This window comes from Symphodus melops (assembly GCF_947650265.1).
Source record: "Symphodus melops genome assembly, chromosome: 21".
Taxonomy (NCBI): Eukaryota; Metazoa; Chordata; class Actinopteri; order Labriformes; family Labridae; genus Symphodus; species Symphodus melops.
In genome coordinates, this window is record NC_136711.1 from 8,122,269 (window position 1) to 8,135,334 (window position 13,066).

Here is a 13,066-nt window from a genome sequence, read left to right on the forward strand (position 1 = left end):
AGAATGATATAATCCTGATTATATATTCCTGCTCCCTGTATCTAATGTGTATGTAATCTGAAAATGTGAGCATAACAAATGTTTTGGCACAGATTCAATACGACAATTTTTACAGGTTATTTTTCAAGATGCACTTACATCTTCTAAATTAAGAGCAACTCCAATTCCCACCACAAGAGGGCCCACTTGGTCAAATCTAGCTTTATCATCTACTTCTTGTACAATAAATCACAAGAATATCATTTTTCAACATCATTAAATCATTAAACACCAATTCAGTCCAAAAGTTAACAGAAATCTTTAGTACAGCCTAAGAGATTTGTAATTCTGCCTTTTTTTCTTAATGTGTACCATGTTCTTAGACAGAATACCACACAGTTCAGTAGATCAGTCCTCCTTATGACTGTGTTGGATCCTTGCTGTCGGCTTGTTTCAGGCCATGGTTGGACTGCTATGCTGCAGTTTGGCCAACCGAGCAGCCATGAGCAACAGCATGCCAGCGAGCAGCTCCAGGCCGTAGGAGAGCCAGGCCAGACCTAGAGACCAGCCGAAGGAGGTGTGAATGTAGGCCAGACCCTCCGGGCCCACCTGCCTCTCTGTCTCTTCCAAGGCCTGGTGTGAGTAGAAGATGTAGAGACTCACACCACACAGTGTAAGAAGACCTGAAGGGAGTCATTATAAAGACAAACAAATATTACAGGTTGTTTACTGACAAGGGAGGCAGATTACACCATATATGCTGTCTGTCTGTCTGTCTGTCTGTCTGTCTGTCTGTCTGTCTGTCTGTCTGTCTGTCTGTCTGTCTGTCTGTCTGTCTGTCTGTCTGTCTGTCTGTCTGTCTACAGCAGAGTTAGTACATGGGGTCCCCCAGGTCTCAGTTCTATGACCAACACTATTTTCAATTTACATGCTTCCCTTTGGTAGCATCATCCACAACTATAATGTCAATTTCACAGTTATGCTGATGACACACAACTGTACCTCCCGATTACACCCGGTGACTATTCAACAACAACAAATGCCTTTCAGACAAAAAAATCATGGACGTCATAACTTTTTACAACTCAAAGACTCAAAATCTGAAGTAATAGTCTAAACTAGTCCATTATGTGAAGCCCTCAGCTAGAAACCTTGCTGTTTTTGACTATGATTTGTGTTTTGAGCCGCGTGTGAAGAAAGTGAAGAAAGTTGTACAATCTTTACCAACTAGTTTTTACCAGCTCAGAAATATAGCCAAGGTCAAATCATTCATGTCGCAAAAAGGTCTGGAGAAACTCATCAATCCCTCTGCCTTGATTATTGTTATTCATTATACACCTGTCTCAGTAAAAAAATAATCCACCGTCTTCAAAAAATCCAAAACGCAGCAGCCCGGCTTTGAACAAGAACAAACAAATGTGCCCATATCACTCTTATCATCCCTTCGCTGCCCCCCTGTTGATTCTCTTGAATTCCTTTAAAGATTGTTTTAATTACTTTTTAGCGTTTAACCCCTTATGAACCAGGACACAATCTGATTTCTGCATGTTAAAGGGAAGTTTTTTATTGCCACGCTATGACGGATTGAGCTGGGCTCTTGTAATGCAGCCATAAATAAGTTCTTTTACCTGCTTTTTGTAAATGGAACGATGAGCATGGTCCTGCTACCTGCTCGTTTGTAGTGTTAACAGAGAGTAAGGTCCTCTCCCTGCTTTTTGGAAAGGGTCTTCAAATAACGCTTGTTGTGAATTGACGCTATATAAATAAAGATTGAGATTGATTGAGTCTGAGATCCTCTGACAGAGCCCTACTGGCTGTTCCAGGGTCCAGGCTACAAACTAAAGGGGACAGGGCCTTTGCTGTCAGAGTACCCAGACTTTGGAACAGCCTACCGGAGGAGATTAGACTGGCAGAGTCCGTCCCTTGTTTTACATCTCTACTGAAGATATTCTTTTACAAAAATGCTTTGACTCTGTGATTTCGTTTTTGATTTTATTAGTCGGTTTGTTTACTTTTTGTCTTTTGCTTTTATTGTTTCTCTGTTTTTATTGTCTGTTGTAATAAAATAGAAAAGTGCTATACAAATAAAGTATTATTGTTACCACATGTCTGGTTGGAGTAAGAGTGTTTGTCCAAAACAAACATTGGGATGTGTTAGTTATGTGGCAGTTCAATGTATTGTAAGACATTTTTATGTTGGGACTTTTAATCTAGAGTTTTCAGAAAGACATGAGCAAGAAAATGTTGTCGCCACAATTCTGAAATTTCATGACAAACAGGGGAATTCAATAATTACATGATATTCTAACAAGCGGTGGAAGTAGATATGATTCTTGGAGATAGAAATGGTAAATCATTTATATTTGAACATGTTTCTGCATACCCTACTGTCAGCCACCCCTGCATTAGTCTGTGCACACGTTTGGCCACCTTAGGGACACCAAATCTGACACAACCCTGCTTATTAAAAACAAACATTCAAGACTTTAAGGGTTTTCAAAGCAATTATAAAGTAGAAATTAGAATCAGTCAGAGCTCTGCAGAGAGCTCATCAACTGAACCAAACAATAACATCAAGCCATTAGATTCTCAAAATCTCATATTGAGAGACAGCGATGCATGTGATGTCTGCTTACACAACATCCTGTCATCAGAGACTAGACAAAGGCACACACAAACAGACACACTCCCTGCAAGTTTCACACAGTGTTGCTATTGGAAACCCTTATAATTCTGGCAGCTTGCTACTGGTTTGAAGGGGATACAAGTGGAGCACAGAGGCAACCCAGGGCGGGACTAATAATCACTTTATTACAATTACACCCTGAGGTGCTACGAGCTCAGAGAGAGAGAGATGAGATAGCTGCATGTGATGCTAATGAAGTGAAGAGAAGCAGAGATAGACAAAGAGAAACCTAGACTGGAACCTCTTTAGCTACCAGACCAACTTCCATATTTTGGTCCCTACCTCTCTAGCTTCACCATATTCAATATCAATGTTTTATATTTCTGCTTTGGAGTATGATGTCAAAGTATTGTCCAAGTGTTTTGCACAAGAAGACAATAACATTTGGAACTAACACTAAAGTTCCCCCAGGGAGATAAGACCCTTCAGAGTCCCTGAACATTTCCATTGTTATCAATTCAAACATTCATGTTGTTCAGTATTATTCAGCAACTGTCAAAACAAAAAAATGGCATTCACATGAACTGTAACAGTAAATTAACATAATAGCTAGATGAAAAAGTTGAACAGTTAAATATCATAATGTTAACATGCTTACGATAGCATTTAGCTTAAATCTTTTCTTTTTTACACACATCATGGTCTAACAAGTCGGGTTTTTTTTTTATCTCCATGTGTTGGATTTAAAAGGTTGTAACTATTACTTTTGAACCCTATTCATGTCATGCTGTAAACAGCAAACAGAGTCTCATTCTCTTCAATGCAAACAGCAAAAATAACAGCAATTACTTGAAAATGTACAGAAAATGTACTTGTGCTTCCTTTGTAATGAGTGTGGATTGGTTTTGAACACTGAAGCACTTTTTAAAAGTTCTCATTTCCGTTTAAACCAAATCACACTGTGAATGAAGTAAGCAGAAAGTAATGGAAAGACTCTGCAGGGAGCACAGAAACATTCACACAAACTCCTTTAATGGTTGCTGTGAAGAAATAAAGCAATTACTGAATTCAAATGATCAGTTCCAATTAAAGGCACGTGCACGCTTGCACAGACACATCACACACACACACACACACACACACACACACACACACACACAGCATGCAAGCTTATCAATGGCAGTCATGATGTAGAAAATCCTGACTCAGCCTAACTTTCGGTCAACCGAAAAACCCACTTCATCACCAGGCAAAGACCTGGTGATGAAGTGGGTTTTAAGTTCCTGACAAACAGCGACACCACGCCTGCCTGTCAGTTCAACCACACACTTTATTATGAATAACTCTTAGTCTTCATCAAATCAAATCAGATTTTTCAGTTATGGAAAAGTCAGCCCCTGTACAGCTGTACAGTGTGTACTTATTGAGATGTGAGCTTATCAGTTCAAAATGTTTGTTTTGTTTGTTTGTCTTTTTTAACTAAGCTGGAATCTTCTTTGTTAATATCTGCAAATTTCATTTAATATTTCTTGAAAAAAATGATTTTTTTATGAGACTTCTAGGGCTTGATCCAAATCCACATTTTTCAACACCGGAAGTTGCTGCTTTGTGACAACAGATGTTTGTCTTAGAAGCTGGGGAGGGTGATATATTTTAAAAGCCAAGTAGTAAACAAGACAGTTAACAAGACAACTGTCCAATCTAATTTAAGTCTTAAGTCCAAATGTTTCCATGTGATGCTTATTAGGGGGGGACTACAAAAAGCCCTTTTAAGTAAGTGTTCATCCATCACACGATCTTCTTTATGGAGGATATAGTGCCCTGTCATGAGAGCACCCAAAAAGATCCAGGGGAAGAGCTTGGCCAGATGTTTTTGCACTATTAACACAGAGTAACTTGTTGATTGCAAATACCAACACAAACACAAGAGGTTAAACAAAAATCTAACTCTCCCAGTAAACTATATTGACATGATTTATTTAATGTCTGTAACTAACAGCTAAAGCATTCAAGCATGACTGGAAGAAAAAACACTCTGGTGTGTGACAGAGACGTTGCATTTAAAGCACCGATAACAGAGTGAGACTATTAACTTATCTGTTCTTTTTAAATCAAATAAACAGGTTAACGTGTTACATGCGCAGTGTGTATCTACACGTCAGATTAGGTCCAGTTGAACTTTCAGCAGAGAGAAAGGTGAGAGGAAAAGCATGATGATATAAACATATTAAACAATTGTGTCTAATATAAATGCAAAAAAAAGAAGTTATCCCAAACTAATTATACATTTAAAAAAATATATATATATATTTATTGGTGGCAAAGTTTTAAAAGATGTGATGCGCAAAAGTTGCAAAAGGCAACCATGTGTTATGGCAGGGGCTCTGAAGTGGGACTTGGTAAAAACAGTTCTTCAGGACCTTTTTGAATCAGAGGACACCAGCAAATCACACGCCTGCAGTCTGCATCACTCACCCTGCTGTTTATTGCTTTAGGCCAACCGAACACCAGCGGTTTATGGACCTTCTTCAAAAGTTCACAATTCAAATTGGTAAACCATAACAGCTGAGTGGAAACTTCTCTTCAAAGTAGATTTTCAGCTCTATTGATTAATGACACAACCCCTGATCTGCACAAAACTGAGCTACAATGACAAACTTTTCATCCATTACTGTGCTGTGCCAGCTGGATAATCTTAAACATCTGTTGCTTAAAATGATCTCAAACTGGGATGCAGTGATAACAACATTCACAATTGTACTACAGGCCTACTGGACACAATTCAAGGTGACTCATACACTTATGGACCCAGTGGGCTGCAGGGGGGAGAACATGTTTATTGTGTGCTGAAGAAGCAGTAGAATTAGTGCTCAAACAAAGTGGCTTGCTGAAACAGACGTAAAGATGAGCACTGACAAGTCTCACAAAAAAAAAGAAAAGAAATTAATAAACGCTCCTCTGAGGAACCATTGTTTTTGTGTTCATTTCCACGTTGCCTGTGGACAAAGAATTTCCCCTCATGCTTATAGATGATCCTGTCTTGCACATGTGAAGGCAGTGTTTCCTGACTACATATCACATCCACATACATACATTAATGTGCATTAATGTATGTATGTATGTATGTATGTATGTATGTATGTATGTATGTATGTATGTATGTATGTATGTATGTATGTATGTATGTATGTGTTTCTTTAATGGGCTGTTTTTCAATATGTCTGACACCTACCCAGCAGCAGGGGTTTCAGGCATTTAAAAACACATGTAAACAAACAGCCAACACTTCTTGTTTTCTCCAGTGGCTTCATAAACATGCATCAATATTTATTACAGTCAGTGTCTCAACAAGCTGACAGCTCCTTTAATGAGCTTTACAGATCACATATTATCCTAATTTTCAACAAGGTTAAATAAGTCTCATGTCTGTGAAGTGTCTTGCTTTTATCCACTCTGATCCTGTATTTTATCATGCCTATAAACCTTCCTCAGAACACGAGGTTTCTGTGTCTATAAATTTAAATGTAAAGGAGTTATGTCTGACCAAACCTGGAAGGGCTTGGATGGGGTGCGCTTTTCTCGCGTGATGCCCAATTGTTTATGCTGAAAGGGCAAGACTTAGAGGGCAGAGAAAACAGCTTTGGGAGTGTCACCCACCTGGGGGAGGGGTTACTGCCCTTTGTGATGTCTGAAAGTCTTTCAAGAGTATATTTCACCACAGATTTTATGAAAGGTAGAGCAGAGAAGACTTTTCTCAAGGCTGGAGAGGTTTGTCATATTTTCTATCCTGAATTGTAATCTCTTTGTGCTTTAAGTCCCTGTTCCTGCATGTTTCAGAAGGCCTTATTGTAAACTGTCTTACTAACTCAAACACTGTGAAATGAAAGATGTTATAAAACCGAATTAAACAAACACAGATTTGGGATTCAGGTGTTTCCAAAGCAATATAAAAGTAATATTTTGCCTCCCCTCAGACCAATAAAAGCTCTCATAAGCCATCTGCTAGAGAACAGGGTGACGCTGATCACACACAGACAGACACACCTGTTCATTCATGCATACATCACCAATATGGCCCCATTTAACAGCCCATCAGTCTTGGTCGGTCACAGGAGGTCAATAACTATAACTGAGATCAGTTTAAGTCCTGCTCCAATGTACCACAGTCTTTATTTTGTTGCTCTGTCCAGATGTAAACTTTTAGAACAAAGTCACCGTCAACGTTTTAGTGTTTTTCCTACTTAGTTTATATGATAACCTTTGTATGAATGGAGAGCATGGCCATTTATCATCACCACACTGACAAGTTCCAAATCTGTTCATCTATCCTGATATCTGAATTTGATCTTTTTCTGTTTCTGAGTTTCCATCAGAACAATGACAGTAACTAAAACAACAAATGTAATTGTTAAACATATTAAGGCCTAAGTTAGTTCCAAATGTGTTTACATTTGAAAATTAGTCGGGGTATTTTTCATTGCAAAGCCAAAAATGCAAGCATTTTGAGGTGTCCTATTTCTTTAAAAAACACCCGAATCAAAAGATTTCAACAGCACTTGTGTGAACTGCTCAATAGTTTGATTATTATTTTATACATTAATGTATATATATATATATATATATATATATAAATATTCATACATATAGACTTGACTATACCTAATGGCTGTGGCATAGTTCAATTATCTGAAGCAGAATTGTATTTTATGCATACATCTCTCCTGCATTTACTGTGACATATGTTACAATCTTTTCTTCTCCAATCTACAATGTATTTGTTTGGAAAATTGCCTGTAATCTGTAGTCTGTAATTGTCTGTAATGTGCAGATGTGAAACTTCTACTAGTCAGTACATGAGTGCCACTGGGCACTGTGGTTTTGCTTTTATGGATCCGTCATAACAAGTTGCTAATTAGTCTTAGTGGTTTCATGAATTGCATCTCCATCTCCTCTAAGTGTTTTCCATTTTTCATAATTCTCAGAGGGAATGACGCCACTTATGTGCTCACACTGAGGGGAAATAGCTGGGCTCCCACACCTGAATGATGACAAGATGACAAGACAGCCCTGTAATTGTAAAAAAAAAAAAAAAAAAGTGAACTTCAACTCACTGCAGATGAAGAAGTAGGAGGCTGTACCGGCGAGGAGCACGGGGCTACGTGCCAAGGAGCTGACGAGGCCACAGATACCTCCAAACAGCAGAAGGACCAGGCTGAGGGGGAGCAGCACCACTATGGCTCTGTGCATGTCTGCTCTCACACACACGTACAGACAGACAGACAGACAGACAGACAGACAGACAGACAGACAGACAGACAGACAGACAGAGAGAGAGAGAGAGAGAGAGAGAGAGAGAGAGAGAGAGAGAGAGAGAGAGAGAGAGAGAGAGGGAGAGAGAGAGAGAGGAGAAACATCTGTAGAGTTATGGCTGACTCTAGACAATAAAACTTGATTAGCTGTGTTTGTGTGGTGAAGAGCACTTACACAACATGTGCAGCTCAGTCTCAGAATACCTGGAGTTGTCAGCTGTGAAGGAGTCAATAGAGTCTGCCTGCGTAATCCCACCTCGATGTTGCAATAAAACGTTGACAAAAACAATATAAACGGACTTTTTTCTGCGTTACTAATAATCATTTTAAGCAACATAAATAACCAGACAGGTTGTAGAAAGGGATGGAACTGTAGATTACCTTCATTGATGCTCCACAGACCCGAATGTGAGCTCATGTCCTCCAAGTCGCTCGTATTCACATGATTCATATCTATAATGTACCAATACTCGGTTCCGAGGGAAGTCGCCAATAAAACAAAACTAAGTAAACCGCAGACTCCGGCTGAGGCCACCACACACCCAAAGGTTACCTTCATCCTGCATAGGTGAGGGGTTTAATCCACGCGTAACAGTGACGGATTCTTCTCGTGCGTAACGCGGGTTTCGCTGGTTCTGAGCCAGTCTTTTAAGCGATTACGCTCGATAGAAGATGCAGAAACACATCTCATTATAATAATACTACGGTCCTCTAAAAACTTTGCATCAGGAGCAGTCACTCGAATCTGAAGAGGAGAGATGGTGTTACACCTCAGTGACGAGTGAAGGCACAACGCAGTGTCTGAGGATGAGAAGAGCCACTCTGTATCAGTCTGGGAGGGACTTGGATTTATGGGGGAGACGCACGCGTTTACGCATGACAGAGGGAAAGAATTGTGCAGCAAGGTTGTGACTTACAACCCATGCTTTCTGTTGTTCTTCTTCAGTGGTTATTCCTTTTTTGCCATCTTCTCAGGTATTCTATTGTATATTTTTTGTTTCCATCAATGTTTCCCGTATTTTGTTATCGGTTAATGTATTAATTCGATTCGAAAGTAAGGTAAAAAAAAAAGTACTTTTAATGGTAATGGGAGCTAGCTTACTTAAGTTTACTTACAGACTAGGATATTAAAAAAAATTGAGTTTCTGTCTGTATTACGGTACTAATCTTCATTAACACAAAATACAGCAGAAAGCTGCATGCACAATAGTGAAGTAACCATAATGACAGAAATATTAACGAGGTAAGCAAACCGATCAAGTTTAATGAATGAATGAAAAACAGAACATAAAAAAGACGACAGTATCACAAAGAAGACAAATGAAGGACATAAAAATGTTTAGTCGCTTTCCAGCAACAATCAATCTCTCCCAGAACACCCCTCTCATTCATCAGGCTTCTCTCCCGTCACTCTTCACCCATGGCTGTCTTAATGATGTCCGCCCTTCTCAGTTTGCTGGCCTCCTCAAACTTGGTGAGAACCTCATTACAGGATTTGTTCTGTGAGTAGAGGAAATTAAAACTGGATGAGAAATTAGGCTCTTAGTTTTTGTAGAGGTTAGTCTTGGTGTAAAATTATAAATCCTGTTAGTCAGTAATTCATCACATTGAAAGACAGAGTTGGCTGATGAACGTACAATCATGAACTTGTGCCTCTCCTTCTGTAGTTTGAAGAATTCCTCCACAGTCAGTTCCTCTACTCTCTTCTTCAGGCTGATGAAGTTGCACGATGTTGAATGAGATTTGTGCTCCTTCCTGGCAACAGAACAAAGAGTGATTAAGTAAACATGAATGCTTTACTTCAATAACTGTGACAATTATGCACAAGCCCAATCTGTTCAATGAGTTCACCATGCGTGTCATTCATTGTCGCACTGTGGCCATTTCATAGAATGTTAGACACCTCTGGGAGTCACTGATCAGAAATAAAGCACGTCTGTTATATTTTCAACAAGATTAGTAAAACAGTCACTCAAGCAGTGTCATTTCAGTGGCTAAACATGCAAAGCAAATCGTTACAGTATTAAAAGGGTTTTAGATTCTTAATGTGTGAAGGGGTAATGTCTAGAGCCAACATCGCTAAATATCTATAAATCACAATTAAGAATAGTCCTCTGTAATATAATACAGGTAGAAAATCCTCAAATATTAAACAGAGGTAAAAAATCAACACAAAGAGAGACACAAATCAAATGCTTTACTTCTTTTTCAACAAAAGCCACACATTGAATGTTGGACATCAAGAGCTCCTAGTCTATAGTTCTTTCTTCATTTACACAGTGCTGTGACGAAGCTCTGCCCTCATTAGCCCTTTGAACTTTTAGACTGGATCAGCAACAAGTGGCAACCCCGGAGTTGAAAAATAAGATGTGGCCATTTCATAGTATGTTAGACACCAATGCAGAATGCAACATTCAAGCTGACATTCGACAGTGTCTTGTCGAAAGTCAGCTTGAGGGTGTCTGCAGAAGTCACCCCCCCCCCCAAAAAAGCACTAGTTCACTAGACTCGAGCTATTAGAGCGACCGAATACTCAGGCAGCCGATAATAACACATTAAGTGACTATCAGTATCTGGTATCACATTATTATTTATATTTTATTATAATTTATACCGTATATATTTTATCATCGCAGATATGAGGAATCGTAATAGATACAGTATTTACTGGTCAAATAGCCTTTCATTTGAGTAAAACTAGTTCTTTCACCAGCAGGGTCTTACATGGATTACAACAAGCGAGATCACTTCCCAGAGAGTCCAGCAGAGATGCATGTCGTACATGTGCAGTTACTTACCAGTTGAGAGAGCATCTTGTCAATGATATACTGTATAGGTTTTTCACAAGTGTTTGATAACTGTATTTGAGGGACCAACTTAATAAAAGAAAAGAAATTGGCTCGTATAAAATCGGCATCAGATTTTTTCCCCTCCTAAATATCATTATTGGCCCCAAAATTCCAAATTAGGTTGGACTCTAGTTTTTACAGCCAAAATAAACATATTTACAGCTTGGTTCAAAAAAAAAATAATTAGGTCTTATTAGCTGACCTAATGTAACGGCTTGTCAAGAGGTTAAAAACCTGCCTCATTTCCAGCTCTTAGCCTGTAGTTAGTTTGACTGAAAGTTAGGTTGAGACAGCATTTCCAGCAAGGAGACAGTCATCAATAATAAACCCCCCTGCAGTAACAGATGAGCGACATCACTCAGGCTTCATTACATTGGTGTCCTGGTGAGTGATTTTACGCCACATTGTGGAAGCACAAAAGAGAGCAATGTGTGAACATGCACTGGATGATTTATGACTCTGAGTAAGTTTGTTGTGAGCCTTTTGTCCAATTACTTCGCTGCATAATATTACATCCGTTTCCTTTCCATCCTGTTTCTCAAGAGAATTTAACCAACAGGAAACATTTAGATGTAAAGTCTTGTTTGTTTGTATTTGCATTTCTGTCCCGCAGGCTGAGCGATGTGGTTCTCTTACTCTGGGTCGTCCTCTGGCTCCCAGCCCTCCAGCTCTTTGAGGCAGAAGAAACACATGGCGATGTCTGGGCTGTTCTCTGAAGGAGTGTGAATGAAGCCAGCTTTGGCCATCTGGAGAAAAAGATAGGTGACAGTAAAAGCACAAGCATTACATACTTCTTGTTCCTGAAATACCTTCGGGTACCTGTATTTATGACCATATGATTACTGTGAATTTACCGAAAACTCACTAACAACTTCATTGTTCCATGAAGAAAATACTTTATAACTTCTTCAAGACAAAATTGTCCAAACCCTGAATAAAAAAGCAGCCAAGCCAATCAGCTTGAGTGGGACAAGATCATTTTATTCTTTATTGATGGGAAATTCAGGAATAATCATTATCCATTATTCTGGTCAGGTTAATTACATCAGTCATTTTCAAGCAGAGACCACAAATTACAGTTTTTATCTGACATGTTGGGGACCGATGGATTCCAATGGTCATAGATGTTCAAATAAACATGTCAGATGGCGGTGTAAATCTTTTACATGTAGATTGTCTTGAGTTCTGAAATCCTACTAGGCCAACCTTTCTGAAAGGAACTTTAAAGGGGTCATATTATGAAAAATCCACTTTTACAAAGTCAAATAAACTCATCTAGCCTTGTTTGTGGTCTGCATAAGTCTTTCAACACAAAGAAAAATGCTCAGTTTAAAATTTTCTCAGTTTGTGACATCACAAGTTGGATTCGGTTATCTCTCCCATGGACTCCACATTCAGCCAAGAGCACAACTTTTACGCAGGTCCACCATCTTTATCGTCTCTACAGAGGAGCGATATCTATTGGGAAAACTTGGGGGGGGGGGGGTCTCATTGCATTTAAAGAGACACACATACCAAAACAGAGCATTCTGAGAGAGCTGGTATATATAGGTTACAAACCCCCTCTGCTGCTTGATTCATGTTCTATTTTAACCAAAGTACAGCATAGATAGTTTTTTTGAGACCATAGGGAACTGAAAAGATTTTTTTTAAAATGGTATATGTCCACTTTCACTCCAAACGACCCTTTTTGAACACGTCATATTAAGGACTCATTGTTGATCAAACACTTCCAAACATGAGATAATAATCCATGAAGAAATTTAACGTTATTATATAATAATATATATTTACTTCATATTTGATGTTCCTTAGATATCTTTTTAACGTCATTATCTCGACTGGACTTTATGTATTGTGAAGTAACAAACAGGTGAATAATGACAGTATTTGATTTGAATTTCGCTGGGTTTTTTTCTCGCTCGTGACTGCTGAGACCTCGCTAACCGTTTTAAACGTTCACTCACGTTCTCCGGTGTGCAGTTACAGTCTTCGTCGAAAGGCCATCCCTCGAAAGTTTTCAGTCTGTTCTCGTAAAAATACATTTTAAAATCCTCCTCGTTTAACAGTTCCATCGTAGTAAGTGTTGAATAAAGAGCTACTGAGCTAAAGCTGGCTGTTTTCAAATTTTGGACAGTATTCGCTCGGGCTAACATGATTGGCTAATGAAGATCACGTGCCTGCTGTAATGTCTTCTTCTCTTCTTCTACGAAGATTGATAGCATGAAGACATGAAGCAAGCGCCCCCTTTATTTTTTAGAGTGTTCAGAAAATAACTCATGTTAATGAAGTTAATGGTTAAA

General features: G+C 38.9%; 2 protein-coding genes across 3 annotated transcripts; both read right to left on the reverse strand.

The window, feature by feature from the left end:
- Positions 1-340: 340 nt before the first annotated feature.
- On the reverse strand, positions 341-8,979 carry tmem235b (transmembrane protein 235b). Of its 2 annotated transcripts, none has more exons than XM_079334249.1 (4): positions 8,296-8,979; positions 8,090-8,131; positions 7,717-7,854; positions 341-662 (listed from the first exon to the last, which is right to left on the reverse strand). In XM_079334249.1, exons 1-4 carry the CDS (start codon positions 8,471-8,473, stop codon positions 433-435), a joined length of 588 nt encoding a protein of 195 aa, XP_079190375.1. In that variant the 5' UTR covers positions 8,474-8,979; the 3' UTR covers positions 341-432. The 2 variants fall into 2 exon arrangements, with proteins under 2 accessions (XP_079190375.1, XP_079190374.1); XM_079334248.1 differs by having other exon boundaries at positions 8,090-8,170.
- Positions 8,980-9,158: 179 nt separating this feature from the next.
- birc5a (baculoviral IAP repeat containing 5a) lies at positions 9,159-12,952 on the reverse strand. Its single transcript, XM_079334096.1, has 4 exons — positions 12,731-12,952; positions 11,400-11,509; positions 9,552-9,669; positions 9,159-9,414 (listed from the first exon to the last, which is right to left on the reverse strand). The coding sequence occupies exons 1-4, from the start codon at positions 12,917-12,919 to the stop codon at positions 9,322-9,324; spliced, it is 510 nt and encodes a 169-aa protein (XP_079190222.1). The 5' UTR covers positions 12,920-12,952; the 3' UTR covers positions 9,159-9,321.
- Between the last annotated feature and the right edge of the window lie 114 nt (positions 12,953-13,066).

Bases quoted from the DNA above. Each gene is read 5' to 3' on its own strand.
- tmem235b (XM_079334248.1), bottom strand. From the start codon at position 8,473: ATGAAGGTAACCTTTGGGTGTGTGGTGGCCTCAGCCGGAGTCTGCGGT. The intron at 8,171-8,295 runs GTAATCTACAGT...TGCAACATCGAG, and splicing joins TCTGTGGAGCATCAATGAAG to GTGGGATTACGCAGGCAGAC. The intron at 7,855-8,089 runs GTAAGTGCTCTT...GTGTGAGAGCAG, and splicing joins GACTGAGCTGCACATGTTGT to ACATGCACAGAGCCATAGTG.
- birc5a (XM_079334096.1), bottom strand. From the start codon at position 12,919: ATGTTAGCCCGAGCGAATACTGTCCAAAATTTGAAAACAGCCAGCTTT. The intron at 9,670-11,399 runs GTAAGAGAACCA...TTCTGTTGCCAG, and splicing joins GAGCCAGAGGACGACCCAGA to GAAGGAGCACAAATCTCATT. The intron at 9,415-9,551 runs GTACGTTCATCA...CTCTACTCACAG, and splicing joins AGAGGCACAAGTTCATGATT to AACAAATCCTGTAATGAGGT.